The sequence below is a fragment of the Sporothrix brasiliensis genome, assembly GCF_000820605.1.
Source record: "Sporothrix brasiliensis 5110 chromosome Unknown Cont21, whole genome shotgun sequence".
In the NCBI taxonomy this organism is placed as follows: Eukaryota; Fungi; Ascomycota; class Sordariomycetes; order Ophiostomatales; family Ophiostomataceae; genus Sporothrix; species Sporothrix brasiliensis.
This window is the reverse complement of record NW_024467140.1, coordinates 1,948,335-1,968,588: the sequence shown is the minus strand read 5'-3', so window position 1 is coordinate 1,968,588 and position 20,254 is coordinate 1,948,335. Positions and strand designations below refer to the sequence as shown.

The following is a 20,254-nucleotide window of genomic DNA, read 5'->3' as shown; positions in this document are numbered from 1 at the left end:
CACTACAAAGTAAGAGGCAATGAGTTCAGTTTCCTGCCTGACACGCTCGCAGTCCACTAAAGGACGGCCAATTAGCGGCTGTGAATGCTGTCCACCAGCTACTTTCAGCGGGATTCATGACTAAAGTTTAGTGCCCCGCTACCGTGACAGTGACATAAGAAAAAAAAAAAAGAAAGAAAAAAGAAAAAAGAGCTGACGTTAGACAAAGCATTAAAGCCGCCACCAAACAAACAAATATGGACAGGTGCTGATATTTTCTTCCCAAAACATCAAACAACATCAACGACTACACAAATAATGGCCGAGCTTAAAGCAGCCCCCGTGCTGTCGACTCCGGCCGAGAACCTTTTCGACCAGGTCGAGCCTGTTTCGGTCGAAGAGACGCCACGCCGCAGCGATGACGAGCTGCGTGCGGTCTACGAGGTTGCTCGGACGGCCCGGGAGATCCGTGCCGGGAACCGAAAGTGTGTAGCGCTGCAGTTTCCGGATGCCATGCTGGGCGACAGTCCACGAGTTGTGAAGCTGCTGCGCGAGGAGCTGACGGCGACGGCCGTCGAGATCGAAAGCGGCGTCGCGGCCAGCGAGAAGGTGTACATTCTGGCGGACACGTCATACAGTGCCTGCTGTGTCGACGAGGTGGCGGCCGAGCATGCCGATGCCGACGTGGTTGTGCACTACGGCCGCTCGTGCCTGTCGCCGACGTCGCGGCTACCGGTCATCTATGTCTTTACGCAGCACGCGCTGGACGAGGACGCCGTCGTGCAGTCGTTTGCCAAGGAGCTGGGTGCCCCTCAAGAAGGTGACGACAGTGAAAGGACACAAAACGTGGTCATTATGGCCGACGTGACCTACCAAGACCATGTGGCGCCTGTAGCCGATCGGCTGCGCAGCCTAGGTTACAAGAACGTGCTGGCCACCAAGGTGGTGCACCGTCCGTTGGGCAGCATTCCGAATCGGACGATTGTTGGAGCCGAGGACGGTGCCGAGGTCAAAGACGAGGACGTTGATCTGCACGAGTACGCAGTCTTTCACATTGCACAGCCGCCGACATCGCTGCTTCTGGCCCTTGCCGCCCGCGTCAAGACCTTTTACATTTACGCGACCACCGATACCGACAACTCGGCCGCCGGATCCCTCCTGGCGCCCCGGACCATGGGCTTGCTCGGCCGCCGCTACGCCAAGGTGCTGACAATGGCGACGGCGGGCGTCATTGGCATCCTTGTCAACACGCTCTCGGTCAACAACTACCTAAAGGCTGTTGACGCCATCCGCAAGCGCATTGCCGACGCTGGGAAAAAGAGCTACCTCATTGTTGTCGGCAAGCTCAACCCCGTCAAGCTGGCGAACTTTGCCGAGATTGAGGGCTGGGTCGTTGTCGGCTGCTGGGAGAGCAGTCTGGTTGAGGACGATGCCGGTTTCTACCAGCCTGTGGTGACGCCCTTTGAGCTGGAGATGGCACTGATGAGTGACGATGAGCGCATATGGGGCCACAAGTGGTGGGGCGGCCTGGAGGCGCTGACGACCGTACCAGAGGACGAGACCAACGGCGAACCAGCGGCTGACGCAGCTGCACCAACCGACACGACTGCGGGGAACGGGGCCGTTTCCGACGAGGAAGACTCCGAGGTGCCGCAATTCGACCTACGTACCGGCCGGCTGATTACGACAAGCCGGCCTATGCGCAACCGGGGTCCCAACGCCAAGAGTGTCGCAAACGGAGACCGAAGTACCATAGCAAGCTCGTCCCAGAACCCCAATGGCGGTGCACTGGCGCTTCGCTCCAAGGCCGGAGAACTCGCGACAATCAACGGTGTTGCCAGCCCCGGCGCAGAATTCCTTCGGTCGCAGCGTACTTGGCAGGGCCTCGGCACCGAGTTTGACGACGAGGACGTTGTGGCGAGCACGGCTGTCGAAGAAGGCCGCAGCGGCATTGCACGAGGCTACACTGTTGGCGAAGAGGCACAGCCGCGGACATAAGCAGCGAACGACATACATTTTCGACTTCCTTTATCTGTCGGCCTCCTCATACAACTAGTTTTATATACACACGCCCCTTCCCCACCTGTCAGGCATAGCTGTCGAGCTTGTTTCGCGCCAGATAGTCGTCCAGCATCGCGGCCACCTTGTCGTTGTCCATGTCGGCAAAGGCAATGTGCGAACTTCCGTGAAGCCCGACGTCCCGGCCGAGCATCAGCACCTCCGCATTGCCGCCGTAGCTGTTGATCAGGTCGGCCATCTGCTGCGACTGCTGGACGGAGGGCCATGTCACCTCGCGGTGGTCGCCCCACACAAACTGCACCGCCGTGAGCTTCGCCAGCTTGCGGAACTCGTCGACCGGCACGACAAACGGCCCGAAGCCACCCGGGCTGGGCGTGATGCCCAGCGTGGTCAGCACCTCCGTGTCGTTGGGAAAGATGCTGCCGATGCACTCGTATGCCACAATGCCGCGGATGTTGGTGCCGTTGGCAATCGTCGCCGTCACGAGCGCGCGCAGCCCGCCGGCCGAGTTGGTCAGGTACACAATATCGTGACCTGCCCGTCCCGAGTCCGCCGCTACGGCTGCTGCATTCGCCTGTAGGTACACATTGGACTCGGTGTCCATCTCGTCATAGCGCGCGCGCACGGCCTGATTCCATGCTTCTGGATCGTCCCGCGGGAATTGCGTGTCGTTGTACCAGTTGGGGTACGACGGGCCAAAGTTCCACGCCACAAAGTTGCCCTGGTCGCGGTACCCGGGGCGGTACGTGGTCGTTTCGCAGCCATAGTTGGCCCGGCCGACGCGGGGGCCGTCCCACAGGTACACGGGGTAGTCGCGGCGCAAGAACATGTCCTTGTAGCCCTCGCCGCCGTCCCAGCGGTTTTGCCAGACCTGCGTGCTGGAGCTGTGCCACATTACGATGCTGGTGGCGCGGCGGGTCCAGGGCAGGAAGTACTCGAGGTAGCCGTGGTCGCAGGAGAGCGTGGAATTGGCCCGCTGTGGGTTTGTCAGCACGGTGCCACCGACGGCGAAGCCTCCGGAGCTCTCGAGCACGATCGGCTTGTATGGCCGGGACGAGGGAGACGGCGTTTGGGCGCAGACCAGCCCTGCCGCCATCGCGGCGAGCAAGATGAGCTTAGACGACATTTTTGGGGCAGCACTGTGCGTTGATGGCCTGGTGTTTCTTGTCCATTGTGCCTCATATTTTGTCTACGGGGTACAGGCCAATATAAGAGGAAAACAGGAAAGACAAGAGTTGGCATTGCCGCGAGCGTGACCGGCGATTCGGCACCGGTTCCTGGGCTCGCTTATACTTTTGTTGGCATATATATTGCCCACGCATAATACATACACGGCTGTAGTCTGCCTTTTGCCAAGGCGTGCATTCTTGTGAAAGATGGAGTCAGTTCATAAAAATACCGTAGTCGTTCCTGGCCAGCAGTCTAGTTGACCTTGAAACCGTCATAGTTTACTTTGTCTTTTCTTCCACTGCCGAGACATATAAGCCGAGACGAACAAGCTTAACCTCGTCGAGTTGGGAAAATATACTCGTCTTTCAGCCGACTGGCTGGCATATGTTGTTTTATTCGGGCGAATCTCGCGAATGTGGGGGAAGCGATTCAGCCGCGGTGAGACGAAAATGAAGGAATGAAGTAACAGGTTGAAATCACAATCCTTCAATACTTTATTGGTTTATTCAACGGCTGGGACACTTATTAGGCTACGAGTCCCTTCGACGAGACCATATCGAGATATGGAATCTGTGTGCCTCTTTTCGGTGGGAATTGGGCATTGAAAATCTTAGAAATAATCATCTGAATTAAGGAAATTCAATGACGTTGGCAGCGTGCCGGTTGAGAGACGAAAATAAACGAGTAAGATGAGGAAACAAAAGCGATGCCCTGTTTCAAATAAAGGCACACCATTTTCACCACGTTGTTATATATCGAGGCTTTTATATTCTCATTAATCATAGATATAAAAAAAATCGAAGGACATGACCGAACTAAAGCAGAGCCAACTCTTTGACACCACGACAATTATCACCACTGTCACGCTTAAAAAGCCCATTTATGTCTTGTTTTCTCAACAAAAAGAGCCGCCAAAAGGATCATATTCTCAAAAACAAAAGTATAACAAAGGGATATTCGCTAGTCGTCACCGACCCAACAACTAATCCGCCGATAACACTATTAAGTCATATCGCTGTCTTACAACCCGTTTTAAGTCTACTCCAGTGTTACACGTAAAACCCCTTTACGGGAGCCTGGTATTACGCCACGTTATAACATAATCGGGCGTCGACTATTTCTTCCGGTAACGGGACGAGCTTGGCGTCTTGGAATGCGGGTTTGTCGGGCTGCCCGAGTCGCCAGGCTCTGACGGAGTGCCCTCTTTCTGCCCGTCTGGGATCGACGGCTGCTTGGGCCGGGATAGCAGCTGGGACGGTTGTGAACCACCGCCGTGGCTACTACGACTACCCGCCGCTCCCTCCGATGTCTGTTGGAGACCCGGCGGTGACCCGATCCTCCAGCTTAACTTGGCATTAGAACGATTGCCGTCCTGGCTGTCGGGGTTTGGAGACTTCTCATTTGCATAACCGTCCATGATTTGGCTGACCGTCAACGGCGGTATGAGCTGCGGCCGGAGTGCTTGGGAACTGGTGGTAGCCAAAAGGTAGGGCTGCGACGCTTGTACAAATGGTCGGGTGCGTGTAGGTGCTCCGAGAGGCAGTGTATCTTGCGCCCGTTTTATTGCGGACGCCGCCGCCCGTGCTGCCCGTTTTTCGGCTCGCTCCATGAACGTTATGAAGTTGTCTTCCGACAGGCCGAGAATCGTCTCTAGCATGTGCACAGCGAGATAATTCCGGTCCTTGAAGATGTTGTCGACGTCGTTGTCGTCGTCGTCGTCGCCGCCGCCCGTTGCTTCGCTCGAAGACTGGCTTTCTTCATTACCTGACGAATCCTCGTCAGAAGACGACGGCCCCATCGCCTCCGGCAAGGCTACGTCGTAAAATGAGACAAGGTATGAAAGCTTGGCATGCTGGCGCCCGTCTTGTGGGTTGCGGAGCGCGTAGAATTCTTTGGCGTGTCGTGGGAAGAGGTTCATATCCGGCTGCACCACACCACGAGTCTCGTCAAAGATAGCGATGGGCTCGATAGCGAGCGTCGGGTTGCTCAGCAGCTGGTTACGCAACCGTGCAGTTAAGCGCTGTTGCTCCGCCGCGGCCTGTCGAAGTGCTGCGAATTCGGCCCTCGTTTCTTCCTTGAATGCTTCTAGTTTGCTGTCGACGCCATCAATGCGCTCGTGGACCGAGCGGAATTCGGCGGCAATTTGTTCATCCTGGGTCGTGCGATAGCGTCTGTATTCATCGAAAGGGAGGTATGGTCCCTCAAGGGTCGTCATTTTAAAGGGTATCACGGAAGGGGTCGATCGGTGAAGAGAAGTGCTGGTGGGAAACTTGAGAAAGAGGAAAGGGGGATGAATGTCAAAAGAAGAACCTAAGGAGAGATGTCAGGAAGAATGATGGAAACAGCGATGCAAGAGCGAGTTGGTTGAAGGACAATGGTCAGGCAGCAAAACAGGTGCGGCCCAACAATTGTGACGATTGGTTAACAAAGACGGAGCACCCTCTGTCTGTGGGTTTAACGTGTGAGTCAGAAAGTGGCGCACGGTACATTTCACTGAGGCCTAGGAAGTTACCCGCTCTTCTAACGCATAGTTACTTATTTAGTGAAGTTTCCACCGTAAAAATACAGTGCGACATATTTTAGCGTACAATTCCCTCAATTAGTCAGTCTGTACGAATTAGTGGTGGGCTTACAGCTACCACGACGCCCCAGGCAGCTGCGACGCCAATCTTTCAACGTATTTATCGACGCAGGTACTCTGTCGTCCTGCTGTAAGATATATTCTACGGTACTTCTTTTTCGAACCTGTTTTCTGCTCTCTGTTCTCTGTTTGCCCTTTTGTTTTCTGTTTATTTTCTGTTTATGTTTTCTGCGCGGCGGTTAATACTTCGACAAATCACAACACGAGTCTTTAACGTATGGAACTGGCTGGGGTTTTCAAGGGTCTAAAAGCTGTCGCCTGAAGAGGCTTAAAAAGGGCCCTAGACAGCGGCACACATGGTCATATAAAACGCGCTGGAACCAAGGCCCGCGGTGTCGCCGGGGTTGACCACACGCTCTCTGTATGCCGCCACTCATTCATTATGTTGTCACGGTTCGACGGCTTATTCTATTGGCTGTGCTGAGTTCCGTGGGGGGGGGGGGGGATTAGGCAGCACAACAGAGGGAGCTGGGCGGCACAATTGGTTGAGAAAAGGGCGGTATGCCTCCACGTATTTTTTCTATTATGGGAGCAACAATCTGGTCCAGGTATGCTGTGCTGTTCTCACGAAAGGTGTTCTCACCAGTGATAAGATCGCCGTTGAGAACAACGAGGTCGGGGCTGCTCGGCGTCCAGCACAGACTCCATCACCCGGACCGAGTTGAGGTCCTGTTGCGGGCCCCAATGCTCCCAGGCATCGTACGTGGTCAGTACGTGATCAATTTTCGAGAAGTGGAGTCATCGCCAACTCACTTTCACCAAAGTGTAGATCTTCAAAGATGGAGAGCTGGAATGACCCGTCACTGTGGAACTGGAGGGGTGCTGCCGGGTCACGATCCGCTTCAGATGCCCTCCGATGCACCGTCCTCGGACGCAGATCGGCTGGACTCACGAGAAACACCGCCGATGTGCCTGCCAGTGCTACAACGCCGAGCACAAAGGCCAGCGCAGAGCGCCTTGTCAATATCGCCGAGGCTGTAGATGAGGCACGCCGCGTTGAAGAAGTGTCCGTGTTTCAGGATTTACTGGCCATTGAATAGAGATAACTCGTAGAAATGCATGGTCGGATGTCAGAAGGCCAGTCCTGAGGCTTTGTCAGACGTAAAGATGTCGTTGTGTTGAGAGAGTGCTGCAATCAGCATAAATATGAGGCTAAATTTAGCGAAAGGAGCGTTGAAATGCGGTAAACAAGCAGCTCCACGCTCCACGGATCTCGACGGTTTACACGTGACCCACATGGTCTTGTTGAATCCAGGCCATAATACCGCTTGGCTTAGTCATCTAGATTCCTTGCGTGAGTCCCTCTGGGGGAAGGGGGGGGGGGGTTTCTCTGGCTTCTTCTCTTCTCTTTCATAATTAACACTCTATTGGCCAATATTTCGATAGGTCTACTAAGTGGAATAATAGAAAAGTAAGTACTTCAGTACGTATCAAACTTTTTCTTCTACACTCTCTTCCTGGCTGCCGCGATACTACTTGCTCACTGCCCCGAGTTTATAGTATGCGTGTACATTACTGTCATTCTCGTGCAGCGGGATAAGGTTCGACCGCTCCATGATGCCGGCCGCCGAGGCGCGCAGCCGCTCGCGCAGCACCGGCCAGTCCAGCTCGGCCCGGCCTGAGGCGGGCAAGATTTTGCCGTCCTTCTTGACGCGCACGCCGTCGACAAAGACTGAGTCAATGTCGGACGAGTTGGCGTACAGCACGAGGGCGACCTCGGGCTGGTGCACGGGGGTCATGCGCAGCGAGTCGCAGCGGGTCAGCAGCAGGTCGGCTTTCTTGCCCGGGGTGATGGAGCCCGTGACCTCGCCCACGCCCATGGCCTTGGCGCCGCCCAGCGTGGCGATTCGCAGCACCTCGGCGCAGGTCACCGTCATCTTGGTGGGTGCCGGTGGCAGGTCGCCGTCGTTGGCGTAGCGCTGGCTCTGCAGCAGCAGACGCATCTGCACAAACATGTCGCCGGGGCTGTTGGACACAATGTCGACGCCGAGGCTGGTGGTGCAGCCCTGGGCCTCGGCGGCGATGGCAATGGGCCGGCCCATGCCCATCTGCAGCTCCGTGTCGGGCGTCGACGAGATACTGGAGCCGGCCTGGCTGATGGCCTGGATCTCGTCGGGTGCCAGGCAGGTGCCGTGGCTAAAGACCAGGTCCGGGCCCAGCAGGTTGCGCTCCGCCAGCCCACGCACAATGTGGCTGCCCGTGTCGTACGTGCCCATCGCCACGTGCGCCGTGATGAGCGCCGCGCCCAGCGACCGCCCGTACAGCAGCTCGTCGACGGACTGCTCCAGCGGCGCGCGCTCGACCTCGGTCGGAGCAAAGCCGAAACGCAGCAGGTCCGTGTGCGCGTTGCTGGGCGAAAAGGCCGTTTTGCGCAGGCGGGCAGCGTCATTGTAGCGCCACTTGCCCTCGGCCTTTTCTTCCTCGGCCGTCTGCTCGGCACGCTGCGTGCCCTTGCTGGTCGCTGGATCCGATGGCGCCGGGTTGACGTACAGGCCATAACAGAAACATCCGCGGATGCGTGACGCCTTGAGGCCCTCGACTGCCGCGTCCGAGTGCGCGGGCGAGTTCATAATGTGCGAGTGGTCGAGCACGCAGGTGATGCCGCTGTCCAGCGACTCGAGCGCGCCACACAGGTTGCCCAGGAACACGTCGTCGGGCGTGTAGGTCGACCCGTAGCGGTTGCGAATATTGACCACGTAGTCGGTCAGCGTGAAGTCGCCCGTGATGGTCCGCAGCTGCGTCTGCCACATGTGGTGGTGCGTGTCGACGAAGCCCGGCGACAGGATCGCGTTGGTCGCGTCAATGACCTCCACGTCGGCCTTGCCTGACGGTGGCAGTTCCAGTTTGGGGCCAACCTCCTTGATGACACCGTCCTCGACGTACACGTCGCAGTTGGGCACGGTGCCGATGGTCTCGTCTACGGAGAGTACCGTAGCATTACGGAACATCCAGCTGCGCGACATCTTGTTCGTGTTTTTTTATTTATTTTCGTTCTTCGTCAATCTGTAAGAGAACTGGGAGTGTTGGAATGTGTTCGTCTTGGGCTGCCTGTCTTGGGTTGCCGGGATGCCATTATCCAGCAAGACAAAGCACAGACAATACACAGCGTCTTATATAGCAGCAAATCCTACGAAGTTAGTTTGTGGAAAGCTTCCACACGTTGGGGTGGGGTATAAGCTTTGTTCCAGCATGCGGAGGTGAGAGGAGTCGAGCATGGTGCGGATGCTACTTTGCCGAGTCTGGCTGGACTTTGCCGCGGGTTGTGCGGAGAAGCCGACCGATCCGGGGAAGCGTCAATAAAATAGCTTCGGCGTCTGCTCCTTTGAAATCAACCTTGCTACTAAGATACATTCGCCTTTGACTGCCAGCTCCGATTATACGATACAATGCCGCAGAAATCGCAGAAGCCCGCGAAAGAAAGGCCCATGGGCCGGCCGCGTCGTGCTTGCGATAAGTGTAATACGCAAAAGGTGCCGTTTCCCGTTTTCAGTCTCGCGTTTCCCGTCTCGCGTTTCCCGTTTCCCGTTTCCCTCAATTCCCGGGCCTTCACCATTTCCCTCAACTTCACCCCAGTTTGCCGCACTCTTCTCCGGATTTGAGTCCCGCGAACCATGCGGAGAAAGAGACCCGATCGACAAAGAGACCCGATCGACTGAGATAGACTGACAAGAGCTGGCTCTCCAGATTCGGTGCGTAGGTGGTCCACCCAGCTGTCTTCGGTGCAGTCGTCTCGGGCGAACATGCTCGTATGGCAAGCCCCCAAGCAAAAGACTAGATCTTCACCAGCCGGAGAACAGACCAGACAGCAGGCCAGACAACATGCCAAACAACAGGCCAGACAACAGAACTAGCCCGTCGGACATTCACAGCCAGCCTGATCTTCGGCCGCCGGAACCACCGCCGCCACAGTCATCTTCATCTTTGATATCCAGTTCCAACTCGGTGGCCGATCTAGGCGCGTACTGTGGCGTGCCTCAGACGCTGCTTTGGGAGCTGGTTGAGATCTACTTTACGCACATGTACAATGCCAGCCTGCTGCTGCACAAGGACACCTTTGTCCACAGCCTGCGTGCCGGCACCGTGACGCCTCACGTGCTGCTGAGTGTCTGTGCCTGCGCATCCAAGTCGGTTCTGGTGTCCAGGAAATGTTTTTGACTCACCATATAGACATCCGCTGACGAAAAAAAGATTCTACAAAGACGAGTCCGGCAACTACTCCCTGGTCAAGCCGGGCTTCGGCCACGAATGGGCCACCCGCGCCGGGAGTCTTGTTTTTGCCGAACTGGTTGACCCTAGTGAGGAGAACATTGTCACATTTATCAACCTCTCGCTCTACTGGTACTCTGTCGGCGAATGGCGCCGATGCTACCTCTTGAAGTGTACTTTCGTTTCTGTCTCCTCTCATTGCATTGCACTCTTTCTGGCCGCTAACTGCTGACCGCCAGGGAATGCTATCCTCATCTCATACAACCTCAACATCACGTCGGCTGCTCGCGATGACGCTGCTCGTGACGAGGCTCAGCCGGCCATGCTGGCTGTCGAGATGAGTCGTCGACGCTTCTGGTCCTCCTACTTGTCCATGAACTTTGGCTCCCGCGTTGAGTTTTCGACTGGCAACTACTCGACCGCCTTTGCCAAGGTCCCATTGCCATGCGCTGATGCTTTTTTTGCATCCGGCATGAAGGACCTGGATAAAAAGGGAGACGGTAGTGTCTTTGCAGAGCTGGTCCGTGGCCTTACTCTTTGGTACGTCAAGACGCGACAGAGAAGGAGGAGGAGAACATAGACCTTGAGACTTTTGCGGCTCACAATGACAGGAACAAAATATCCGACATGGTCAAAAAGACCGACGTGCCCACGTTGGCAACGCTGGATTCCCTCCACGAGTCGCTGTCTCAATGGTGGTCCAACGTCCCCGACAGCCTCAAGCTGCCCCTGGAGCTGCCCCTGGAGCTGCCCCTTGCTGGTGAGACCAGAACGCAAGATGTAGACAGGGACGCGCCTTCATCAAAACCCCAGCAGTCGCCACTCCCTCTGCGGCTTCTCCTGTGCGTCATGTACCACCAGAGCATTTGTATCCTGCACTCGTCAATTGTGCCGTTGTTCTCGTACCGGTCCGGCAGTAGTGCTACCACCGCCGCATCGTCGTCGCATTCGCACCTGTCGTTGTATTCGCGCCACGTCTCGGCGCAGCTCGCCTTTGAGCACGCGCAGGCCGTGTCGCAGCTGATTCAACTCTCGCAGCGCCACTACAACATCGACCCCGACCGCATCCCAGGCTTCGTTAGTTTTGCGGCCTACTCGGCCTGCGCTGTGCAGATCCCCTTTTTTTGGTGCTCGAACCAGGACGTGCAGACCCGCGCACGCTCCAATGTCCTTGTGAACCTGCGCATGATTCAGCAGATGGGCAAGCACTGGAAGTATGTCTCTCTGCTCGGCATCAACTCGTGGACGCTGTACAAGACCCTCTCGCGTAAACCGCCTCGCCTCAACGACGAGCCCAAGTTCATGGACCCGTCCATGCTGGACGTAAGCTGGAACGGCACCGACCGCGCGGCCAAGTCCATCATGAGCTACAGCGAGATCATCTGGCAGTCGACAGGCAGCTATGTCGAACGCACCGATGCCGAGATCACCGACCTGGGGCTCAGTAGCCGCAGCAGGCCCTCGTCCGTGCCCCCTGCCGACGGTAAGAGGTCTTTCTTGTCTCTCTTGTCTCTGTTGTCTCTCTCCAGATTTGTTATCAACTATGCTAACTGGTCGCTGCACCAAAAAACAGGTGCTGTATCATCTCTCATAGACGAGCTGTCAAATTCTACCGTGACCACCGTTGCGAGCACCTTTGGCGGCCCGGACGGCTATGGAGGCAACGGCGGCGGCAACGGTGGCATGAAAGCAGCTGGACTTGATCTATCGCCTCCCCGATTTGATACTAGCCTCGAGTTTTTCATGCCATCTAGCCCCAACGATGGCTTTGACTTTGTCCAGGCGCAGAATGGCATGATCTCGTCGCAGCAGCTGGCGTCGTTCAACACGTGGCTTCAGCAGATCGAGTCCGAAATGCTCTTCCGTAGTCCTCCCATGTAATATAATACGGGATGTTAGCTGTACGAGCAGTGTCGTTATATCCATTCTCGGTGTCATATTGGAAGGTTTTGTGTCGATTTTTTGTTCCTCCCTCTTTCAACAACAAGAATAAAAATATCTACCGCTTAAAATGTCTACTGCTTGTCAGTGTTGGGCAGACGATCCTTTTAAGAAGTTGATATTTATTCAATGAGATAATCTATCTACTGCCTTTTTGAGTCATCATCTTCTAAAAAGGAAAGAAAAAAAGAGAAAAAAACTACCTGCTCGGCATCGCCACCGAGTTAACATCATCGATAAGCTCAGCGCCCCCGATCTGGACCGGCAGGCAGTCCTGCAACACAAACAGCATACGCGCCCACTCCGTGTCGCTGGCGTTGCGCCACGCGTGCATGGTAGCGCGCTGCACGGCGACGTCGCCGCGCCGCATCGTGTGCACCTCGCCCGAGTCGAGGATCAGCTCGACCGTACCCTCGAGCACGACGCCATAGTCGAGGCTCCGCGTGCGGTGCATTGCCGGCACGTTGCCCGGGCAGAGATCGACCACGCGGCACACGGTCCCGCCCTCGCGGACGAGACTTGTCGTTCTGCTTTTGCCTCCGGCCACAAACGCCTCGTGCGAGCGTATATCGGCGTCGTCGTTGAGATCGGCCGGGAACTGGGCGGTGCTAAAGGGCTCGGTCATGAATGCCTCGCCATCGCGGTGGTTGCGCCACACAGCGTCACGCCCCGAGGCGAGAACGGCCTTGCCGGTGGCCTGATCGTGCGTGGTCACAAGCTGGCGGATGACTGGGAGTGGCGACGTGTCAGCGGAGCCATTGGCGTTGGTGATGTCTGGGGCGGTCATCTTGGACGGACAGGGACCCCGAAAAAGAATAAGACAAAATGATGAATGAAACAGAAGACGTAGTTCTTAGCTATAGAGAAGATCCAGCAGATGATGGTGCCAAGGATGTTGGGGAAGAGACTGAAAACAGTATAGTTAAATAGTCCTCAACACCATCTTGATCAAGGGTGCTCGATCTATCCGGAATGCGATCATCCGTGAACGTGAGGCAGCATACTTGGCGTATTTCCTTTCCCGACCTATTGGTGAAGTCGAAATAGCGTCATGAGACACTTTACCGCAACGATCGGGGAACCCTGTGCAAGAAGCAAAGCAATACATTCCCGACCGCTATACACCCGGCATCTCCATCAAAGACGGCCGAAATGTGGGGCTGTTTCTCCAATATAACAAATCAAAACAGGTGTTTTGATTTCAAATGTTGACTCCAATTTCTAAAGTTATTTCTCTCTTCCCTCGTAAATCCGATCACAAGCTCTGTACCGTTTCCTTGAACCCGATCTACCTTACTTCCGCGCCGGTAAAACTGTACCCCTGCATGCACCAAAGCCCACTCTGCCGGAGATGCCCCTGGCATCGGCCTTTTGCGGTGCATCCACACCGACATGGAAGACCACCTCGTCCCCATCCTCCAGATACAGGCGCTGAATGGACTTTTCGGACGGTTGACCCTTTTCCGCGGTGTCATTAATTGCATAGGCCACGATTGGGTTCTGCCCATCCTCCGTGGCTTCGAGCAGACAGCCCGCCTCCGCAAGCGAGGTGCCAGACAGCGTGCCGCTGCCGATCAAATCGCCTGTCTGCATCGGGCAGCCACCAGCGGTCAGGTGGGCGATCATCTGCGCAAACGAGAAAATGACGTTGCGCGTGTTGCACGTGGACACGTGGTAGCGCTCTCCTTGGTCTGCTGCACCGTTAGAACAAGATGCCTGATGAATGTTGGAAGCCGAGGAGAAGGGGAAGGTGGAGAGACATGCTGATAAGTAAAGCATCAATGGGAATATCGTAGACAGTTTTGTCACTGTTCTCGTCAAGGTAAGGCAGGACCGGGTTGTTTGTCAGCACAGGTTCCGTCTTGTAGGGCTCGAGGGCTTCCGGCGTGACCACCCATGGCGATATGGTCGAGCAGAAATTCTTGCCGTTGAGTGGCCCCAGTGGCTGCGACTCCCAGCGCTGGATATCGCGTGACGACCAGTCGTTGAGCATCACGAAGCCAAAAATATGGTCCTCGGCCTCCCGTACGCTGACAGGCTCGCCGAGCGCGTTTCCTTGGGCGATCAACGCGCCAAACTCGACCTCAAAGTCGACTCTTTGTGACGGCCCAAACACGGGCTTGCCGTCGACCAGGTACTGCCCGTTGGGACGGTGGAAGGATGTTCCAGACACCACGACCGAGCTCGCCCGGCCGGTATACGCCAGTGGGATGTGCTCGTAGTTGGGCGTCAGCGCCGAACTGAGCCGGAAAATGCGGCCACCCTAGGTTTCAGAACAGAAAATGTCAGAGCAAAAAAATAACCAGATCGAGTCAGATCGAAAAGAAAGAATCCTACGGCTCGAGCGTGGTGGATGCCGACGAAAAAGTCTGTATAATTGCGCACATCCATGGGCAAGTGCAGTGTTACGTCGGCCAGAGGCACGAGCAGCCGCTGGCGGCGGTCACCGTGGTCGCGCAGATGCTCGCCCAGGACGGTGTCAGCCCGGAGGAGGTCCTGCAAAAACTCACGCACGCGGCGGTGGACGGCGCGTCCGAGAGCGGCATATGCGTTCAGTGTCTCGGCCTCCAGCGTGGTGACATCAAAGCCGAGGCTGGCCAGAAGTCCCTCCTGGGCAAGGCCCTTGAGGTCGAGAACGCAGTCCCCAATCGCGGTGCAGATGCGTCTCAGGCCGCCGTTCTTGCTGCTGCTGGTGTTTTTGAGGCTGAAAATACCATATGGAAGGTTCACCAAGGAAAAGTCGCAGCCTTCCGGCACATCCACCCAAGAAGCCATGTCGAGTTGTTTTGATTGATTTATTGGTTTTGTTGAGGACTGCCTTGAGATTCTCGTCGTTTGATAATTCCATTCACGATTATGATTTACCTTCAGTCCGCACTGTATATCCAGCTGTCTTAAATAGATGTATCAGTTTCTCCAAATACGGAAGAATAATCTCGTCTCGTTGCACTCGTATATTGCATCGGTAACTGCGTACCCAGGCCCCGGGTGCCACTGTTCATTCCGTTTACAACTTTGACATTGCCGACGCTAGTCTGAATTTGCCGACTCCGGGCTCGGTGAAAAGTGTTCGGTGAAAAGTGTTCGGTGAAATCTTCTTACCCATTCCCCGCTGTGGTCTGGGCGCGTGGTTCGACCCGGGGAAACAAGCCTAGGGTATGCGGGGAAGCAGACCCGGTGTATTGGCTAAGCGGTAAGATGTTACTGCGTGCCTGTCTGCTTTTCTTTTTTCTTTTTTATTGTTTCTTGTTATTTTATTTTGTGGTCTATATATCTGCTGTCATCTCGCCGTTTTTTTCTTTCTCTTTTTTTGTGCAAGTCAGGCAGACAAGCGAACAAGCAGCCATGGCAGATGCTGTGAACAACAAGCAGCTCACAGAGCATTCCGAGTATCACAAACCCTCTATGCGTCATGTGGCCGGCCAGATTGGAGCGGCACACTTGTACATTGGTAAGTCACGGTCTCCGAGAGTCTTATACAAAAATAAAGTCTATGCTAACACAGCCTTTTCTTCCAGAGGATGCTGATGGCCATGTGATCGAGCGTGCGCGTATTCCGCGTCCCACAAACGACCCTCGTGATCCGCTGGTAAGTGTGCCCGAAAGCCCATGATTTAGCCTCTTTTTATTCTTTTTTTTTTTTTTTTTTTTTTTTTTTTTTTTTTTTTCTTTTTCGCTAACTGTCGTTGACTGTTCCAGTCGTGGAGTGCATCGCGTCGTCATCTAGCATTTGTCGCCATCTCCAGTGTTGTTTTCCTCTCCAACTTTAGCATCGGCACTGTTACCCCCGGCTTGACCCGCATCATCGAGGAATTTGACATCTCGCTGAGCCAGGCCAGCTATCTGATCACCTCGCAAATTCTGACTCTGGGCGTAGGGGTAAGCTTTGTTTTCTTTTTGGATGGGTGTTGAGTGCAAAATTGAGTAATCGACTGACCTCGGATAGAACCTCTTCTGGATTCCGCTGTGCCTGAAATTTGGCAAGCGCCCAACGACCATTATTTCAGTAGCACTCTTTCTCGCAACGTGTGAGTAGAACACATGCTTGGGCCGCAATAGCAGTTGTGACAATGTCAGACTAACAGAATATTTACTAGCCATCTGGTCGACCACTGCAAAGTCGTACAATTCTCTACTCGCAGCTCGGATTCTGCAAGGTTTTGGAGCAAGCTCATCAGAGGCCTTGGGCCCCGCTATTGTCAGATTTATTTCTTTTTTATTTTTTATTTTTATTTTTTATTTTTTTGGCAATCAGACTGCTAACACGTAGTTGCTTTTCAGATTGCTGATGTCTACTTTCTTCATGAACGCGGAACTATGGTTGGCATTTACTCGTGAGTTCAGCTTCGGACTGTACGGCGCCCCTTTATTTTATTGGCTATCAGTTCTTGTCGTATCACACACCGTCTGTCATATATCGTGCCAGAAAGTTGTCTAATACCCAGATTAGAATGGCGATTGCAATCGGCGCAGCCTTTGGCGGCATTTTTGCCGGCATTACTGTCCACTACACGAACAACTGGCGCTGGGGACTTGGCCTGCACACCATCCTCACCGGCATTTCGTTTTTGATGGTTCTGTTCTTTTTGGCAGAGACCAACTTTGACCGCCCGGCAGAGTCAGAGCTGGGTCTTGAGGCCGTCTCCGTCTCCGACCATGGCACAGCGGTGGAAGTGGCAGCACCACGGAGCGCTTTGGCCACGTGGGCTCACGGGTTAAAGGCTTGGGGCTGGTATGACCACAAAACATCTTTGCTCACGCACTTTTGGTGGCCTATCAAGGTCATGTACTACCCCGCCGTGATCTGGTCCTCACTTTTATATGGAGTCATCCTCGGCTGGGTTGTCATTGAGCAAACGGTCGACGCCACAGCCTTTCCTGAGATCTATGGCTTCAGCGACCTCGGCGTCGGGAACCTGAACATTGCGGTATGTCAGCGGGTTGAACAGGTGAAAAAGAAGGAAAGCAAAAAGAAAGCAAAAAGAAAGCAAAAAGAAAGGCTAATTGACTTGTCTAGGCCTTTATCGGAGGAACCATTGGCTGCCTTGTGGGTGGTCCTGCGTCGGACTACTTTGTTGCTTATATCTCCCGTAAACAGCAGGGCTACTTCAGGCCGGAGAAGCGACTTTATTTCCTCGTTCTGGGATTCATTATTGGTCCTATCGGCTTGATGCTCTGGGGCGCCGGACTGCAGAACCAGCTTCACTGGTCTGTCCCCGTCGTTGGATGGGGTATCTCTTACTGTGTACTCTGCCTCGTTCCCACCGTTGCCATCACCTACGTTGTTGACTGCTACCGGCCGCTGGCTGGTGAAACGTTGACGGGCATGACGGCTTTCAAGAACACGTTTGCCTTTGCGCTCAGCTTCGGCGAGGCCTCGTGGATCTCACGCGACGGCTATGTGGCGGTAATTTTTTCCTCTTCCCCTATCCACCCCATTTTGTCAAGTCAAGCAAGTGTTGTATACTAATGAGATTAAATAGACTGCCGGATATATGCTGCTGATTGAGGTTGTTTTGCTGCTGACGGGCATTCCCATGTGTATATATGGTGAGAGGCTGAGGAACTGGACGTTGAAGAGCGTAACGGAAGAAGAGAGTTGATTTCTGAAAAAATACTAATAGTATGTTTAATCCATTTATATATGTTTCTTTATATTTCTCATTATCTATATTAGGACTGGGTTAAGAAGCCTTTTAAAGCTCCCGTTAGTCTTCCCCTCCGTTAGATTTACCTTGGCGTTTATTGGTGCGATCCTGGACTTTTTACGTAGAGGGAGAGAAACTGTCGCTGACCAACTCGGCGGTTGAGTCGTATTAAGACGTTAGAACTTGCCAGTTAACGTCTTTATCGCCGCAGATGGTCGGTCGTCTAACTATACGTAAAATATTCTACGGTACTTCTTTTAAGTCTGTTTTCTACTGTCTATTCTCTGTTTCGCACATTTCTGTTTTCTGTCTATTTTCTGTCTATTTTCTAATTCTGTTTTCTACTCGGCGGTTAATACTTCGAGAAATCAAAGGATGTCTTTAACGTATGTAACTAGCGGGGGTTTTCAAGGGCCTAAAAACTGTCGCCCGAAGAGGTTAAAAAGGGGCCCCTGGACAGCGGCACACACGGTCACATAAAAGCGTTGGAACCAAGGCCGTAAGAAGAAAGTTGCTGATGGTGATTGTATGGCATGACAAGGCGCAAAATGATAATTCTTTTGGGTAGGTCGAATTGGCTTCCACGAGCAAATTGGGTTCACTGTCGCTGCCAACTTACACCAGAATAGCCCCACTAAAAGAGGCCCGTAAAATGACCGGTCGTTCTTGCCTCGCTGTGTTCATCCCGCCTGCCTCGCCAATAAACTACGACAAACGACGCGCCCCTGAAACGTAACGTGGCGCGTTTTGATCGTCATCAGCGTGTGCTCACTCTTTCACCTTTTGACACAACCAGTCACACAACCGGCCATGGCGGACAAACAACCGCCCCCGGCTTCAGCTCCTACAGCCCCGTCGGCCGTCCGCGGTGCGTCGCTGCTTATTGCACTGCAGGTCGCATCCCGCGCGGCTACTTTCATCGCCAACCAGCTGCTGCTCCGCTTCTTGACGGCACAGCTGCTCGGCGTGGCCACACAGCTCGAGGTTTACTACCTGAGCGTGCTCTTCTTTGCACGCGAGAGTTTGCGTGTAGCCATTCAACGCCAGGGCGGGCGGGAGCAGCCTCAAGAGGGCGCCAAGAGCCCCAAGGAGAACGCCTCCAAGGGGGGGTGTCTCCAGGGATGAGGACAAGCATTCCTCTGCGTCGCCGTCGTCCGCCTCCTCCCAGAGTGCCGTCAATCTAGCCTATGTCTCCATTTTGCTGGGATCGCTTGTCGCCCTGCTGCTCGGCTGGCTCTACTTGGCATCGATTCACAAGACGACAGACGAGGACGGCAACGTCCACAATGATCACGAGCACGACCACCCGGCACGGTCGCTTGCAGAGACCACGCCGTTTCTCGTTCCTAGCCTGTACCTCTACGCCTTTGCGTCCGCCATTGAGCTGCTGTCGGAGCCGGCTTTTGTCGTCTTGCAGTTGAGACTGCAGTTTGGTGCGCGGGCCGCCGCCGAATCGGTTGCCACCGTGCTACGCTGTGCAACGACCTTGGGCGCTGCCGTGCTGGCCACGCGTTTGGGCGACGGCAGGGGCACTGCCGGACGTGGCATCGATCTCGGCGTCCTGCCCTTTGCGCTCGGCCAACTGGCCTACGGGGTCGGCCTGCTGGCGGTGTACGCTTGGCACGGCGCATCCCTGGCGCGGCGCGACGGCTTCTCGCTCTTTCCCCGCCGCCTGGCCGGCCCGTACGCTCTCCAGCTCTTTGACCGGCCGACCCTCCACCTGGCCTCCAGCATGTCCGTCCAGAGCATTGTCAAACACATGCTGACGCAGGGCGACACGTTCCTAGTCAGTGTGCTGTCGACCACCACGACCCAGGGCGTCTATGCCTTGGCCAACAACTACGGCGGCCTGGCCGCGCGGCTGCTGTTCCAGCCCATTGAAGAGAGCAGCCGCAGCTACTTTTCTCGCTTGTTGGCTGAGGACGACAAGGAGCACAACAAGGAGACAAGTAAGAACGCGCCCACGGAGAGGGCGGCCCGCGACCTCCAGACCCTGCTTAAGCTCTACCTGCTCTTCTCCCTTGTCGTGACGGCCATTGGTCCCGCCGCTGCAGCGCCCTTCCTGGGGCTTGTCACCGGCCCGCGCTGGGCCAACTCGGGCGCCGCCGCTACTCTCGCGGCCTACGTGTGGTACATTCCGCTGCTGGCCATCAATGGCGTCGCAGAAGCTTTTGTGGCATCGGTCGCAACCGAAGCCCAGGTCTACCGCCAATCGGTGTGGATGGGCGGCTTCTCGGCCGTGTTCGCGGCCGCTGGCTACATCTGTCTGCGCGTGCTCGACGGCGGTGCTGTCGGCCTGGTCGCGGCCAACGGCATCAACATGGCGTGCCGCATCGTCTGGTGTCTTGTATTTATTCGACGGTACTTTGCGGCACGTGGTATCTCGTTTTTCGGCGACGCCACGTCCTCGCTCATGCCGCACCCCTTCGCCGTGCTGGCAGCCGTGGTCACGAGCACGGCTGTCCGGCGGTTTGTGCCGGCCCCGATGTCCACAGGGCCCGTCGCTCAGATTACACAGCTTGTCAAGATTGCCGTCTTGGCCGTCCCATTTCTCCTCACAGTGTAAGTTTTATACGTGCTCATTGTGTTTTTCGTGTATGAAATGCATATATTCCATGAACCCAGACCAAAAACGCCTTTCCAAGCATAA

General features: G+C 55.1%; 11 protein-coding genes across 11 annotated transcripts; 6 read left to right on the top strand and 5 right to left on the bottom strand.

Annotated features, from left to right (window-relative positions):
* Nucleotides 1–297: 297 nt before the first annotated feature.
* On the top strand, nucleotides 298–1,977 carry SPBR_04901 (diphthamide biosynthesis protein 2; the record flags this gene model as incomplete). Its single annotated transcript, XM_040763178.1, has 1 exon — nucleotides 298–1,977. The coding sequence occupies one exon, from the start codon at nucleotides 298–300 to the stop codon at nucleotides 1,975–1,977; it is 1,680 nt and encodes a 559-aa protein (XP_040615601.1).
* An 88-nt stretch (nucleotides 1,978–2,065) lies between these two features.
* Nucleotides 2,066–3,124, bottom strand: SPBR_05139 (uncharacterized protein; the record flags this gene model as incomplete). Its single annotated transcript, XM_040763416.1, has 1 exon — nucleotides 2,066–3,124. One exon carries the CDS (start codon nucleotides 3,122–3,124, stop codon nucleotides 2,066–2,068), a length of 1,059 nt encoding a protein of 352 aa, XP_040615600.1.
* Nucleotides 3,125–4,282: 1,158 nt separating this feature from the next.
* Nucleotides 4,283–5,383, bottom strand: SPBR_05119 (uncharacterized protein; the record flags this gene model as incomplete). Its single annotated transcript, XM_040763396.1, has 1 exon — nucleotides 4,283–5,383. The coding sequence occupies one exon, from the start codon at nucleotides 5,381–5,383 to the stop codon at nucleotides 4,283–4,285; it is 1,101 nt and encodes a 366-aa protein (XP_040615599.1).
* A 1,205-nt stretch (nucleotides 5,384–6,588) lies between these two features.
* On the top strand, nucleotides 6,589–6,849 carry SPBR_05438 (uncharacterized protein; the record flags this gene model as incomplete). The annotated part of the gene is made up of 1 exon (XM_040763713.1): nucleotides 6,589–6,849. One exon carries the CDS (start codon nucleotides 6,589–6,591, stop codon nucleotides 6,847–6,849), a length of 261 nt encoding a protein of 86 aa, XP_040615598.1.
* A 432-nt stretch (nucleotides 6,850–7,281) lies between these two features.
* SPBR_04967 (uncharacterized protein) lies at nucleotides 7,282–8,772 on the bottom strand (the record flags this gene model as incomplete). The annotated part of the gene is made up of 1 exon (XM_040763244.1): nucleotides 7,282–8,772. The coding sequence occupies one exon, from the start codon at nucleotides 8,770–8,772 to the stop codon at nucleotides 7,282–7,284; it is 1,491 nt and encodes a 496-aa protein (XP_040615597.1).
* An 856-nt stretch (nucleotides 8,773–9,628) lies between these two features.
* SPBR_05175 (uncharacterized protein) lies at nucleotides 9,629–10,595 on the top strand (the record flags this gene model as incomplete). Its single annotated transcript, XM_040763452.1, has 3 exons — nucleotides 9,629–9,933; nucleotides 9,977–10,188; nucleotides 10,255–10,595. 3 exons carry the CDS (start codon nucleotides 9,629–9,631, stop codon nucleotides 10,593–10,595), a joined length of 858 nt encoding a protein of 285 aa, XP_040615596.1.
* Nucleotides 10,596–10,642: 47 nt separating this feature from the next.
* SPBR_05040 (uncharacterized protein) lies at nucleotides 10,643–11,896 on the top strand (the record flags this gene model as incomplete). Its single annotated transcript, XM_040763317.1, has 2 exons — nucleotides 10,643–11,478; nucleotides 11,545–11,896. 2 exons carry the CDS (start codon nucleotides 10,643–10,645, stop codon nucleotides 11,894–11,896), a joined length of 1,188 nt encoding a protein of 395 aa, XP_040615595.1.
* Nucleotides 11,897–12,155: 259 nt separating this feature from the next.
* Nucleotides 12,156–12,743, bottom strand: SPBR_05340 (cupin domain protein; the record flags this gene model as incomplete). The annotated part of the gene is made up of 1 exon (XM_040763617.1): nucleotides 12,156–12,743. One exon carries the CDS (start codon nucleotides 12,741–12,743, stop codon nucleotides 12,156–12,158), a length of 588 nt encoding a protein of 195 aa, XP_040615594.1.
* A 506-nt stretch (nucleotides 12,744–13,249) lies between these two features.
* On the bottom strand, nucleotides 13,250–14,731 carry SPBR_04970 (fumarylacetoacetase; the record flags this gene model as incomplete). The annotated part of the gene is made up of 3 exons (XM_040763247.1): nucleotides 13,250–13,647; nucleotides 13,766–14,219; nucleotides 14,294–14,731. 3 exons carry the CDS (start codon nucleotides 14,729–14,731, stop codon nucleotides 13,250–13,252), a joined length of 1,290 nt encoding a protein of 429 aa, XP_040615593.1.
* A 570-nt stretch (nucleotides 14,732–15,301) lies between these two features.
* Nucleotides 15,302–17,559, top strand: SPBR_04737 (uncharacterized protein; the record flags this gene model as incomplete). Its single annotated transcript, XM_040763014.1, has 8 exons — nucleotides 15,302–15,407; nucleotides 15,475–15,545; nucleotides 15,656–15,835; nucleotides 15,903–15,984; nucleotides 16,227–16,290; nucleotides 16,407–16,884; nucleotides 16,974–17,363; nucleotides 17,440–17,559. 8 exons carry the CDS (start codon nucleotides 15,302–15,304, stop codon nucleotides 17,557–17,559), a joined length of 1,491 nt encoding a protein of 496 aa, XP_040615592.1.
* Nucleotides 17,560–18,414: 855 nt separating this feature from the next.
* Nucleotides 18,415–20,170, top strand: SPBR_08924 (oligosaccharidyl-lipid flippase family; the record flags this gene model as incomplete). The annotated part of the gene is made up of 2 exons (XM_040767050.1): nucleotides 18,415–18,715; nucleotides 18,789–20,170. 2 exons carry the CDS (start codon nucleotides 18,415–18,417, stop codon nucleotides 20,168–20,170), a joined length of 1,683 nt encoding a protein of 560 aa, XP_040615591.1.
* Between the last annotated feature and the right edge of the window lie 84 nt (nucleotides 20,171–20,254).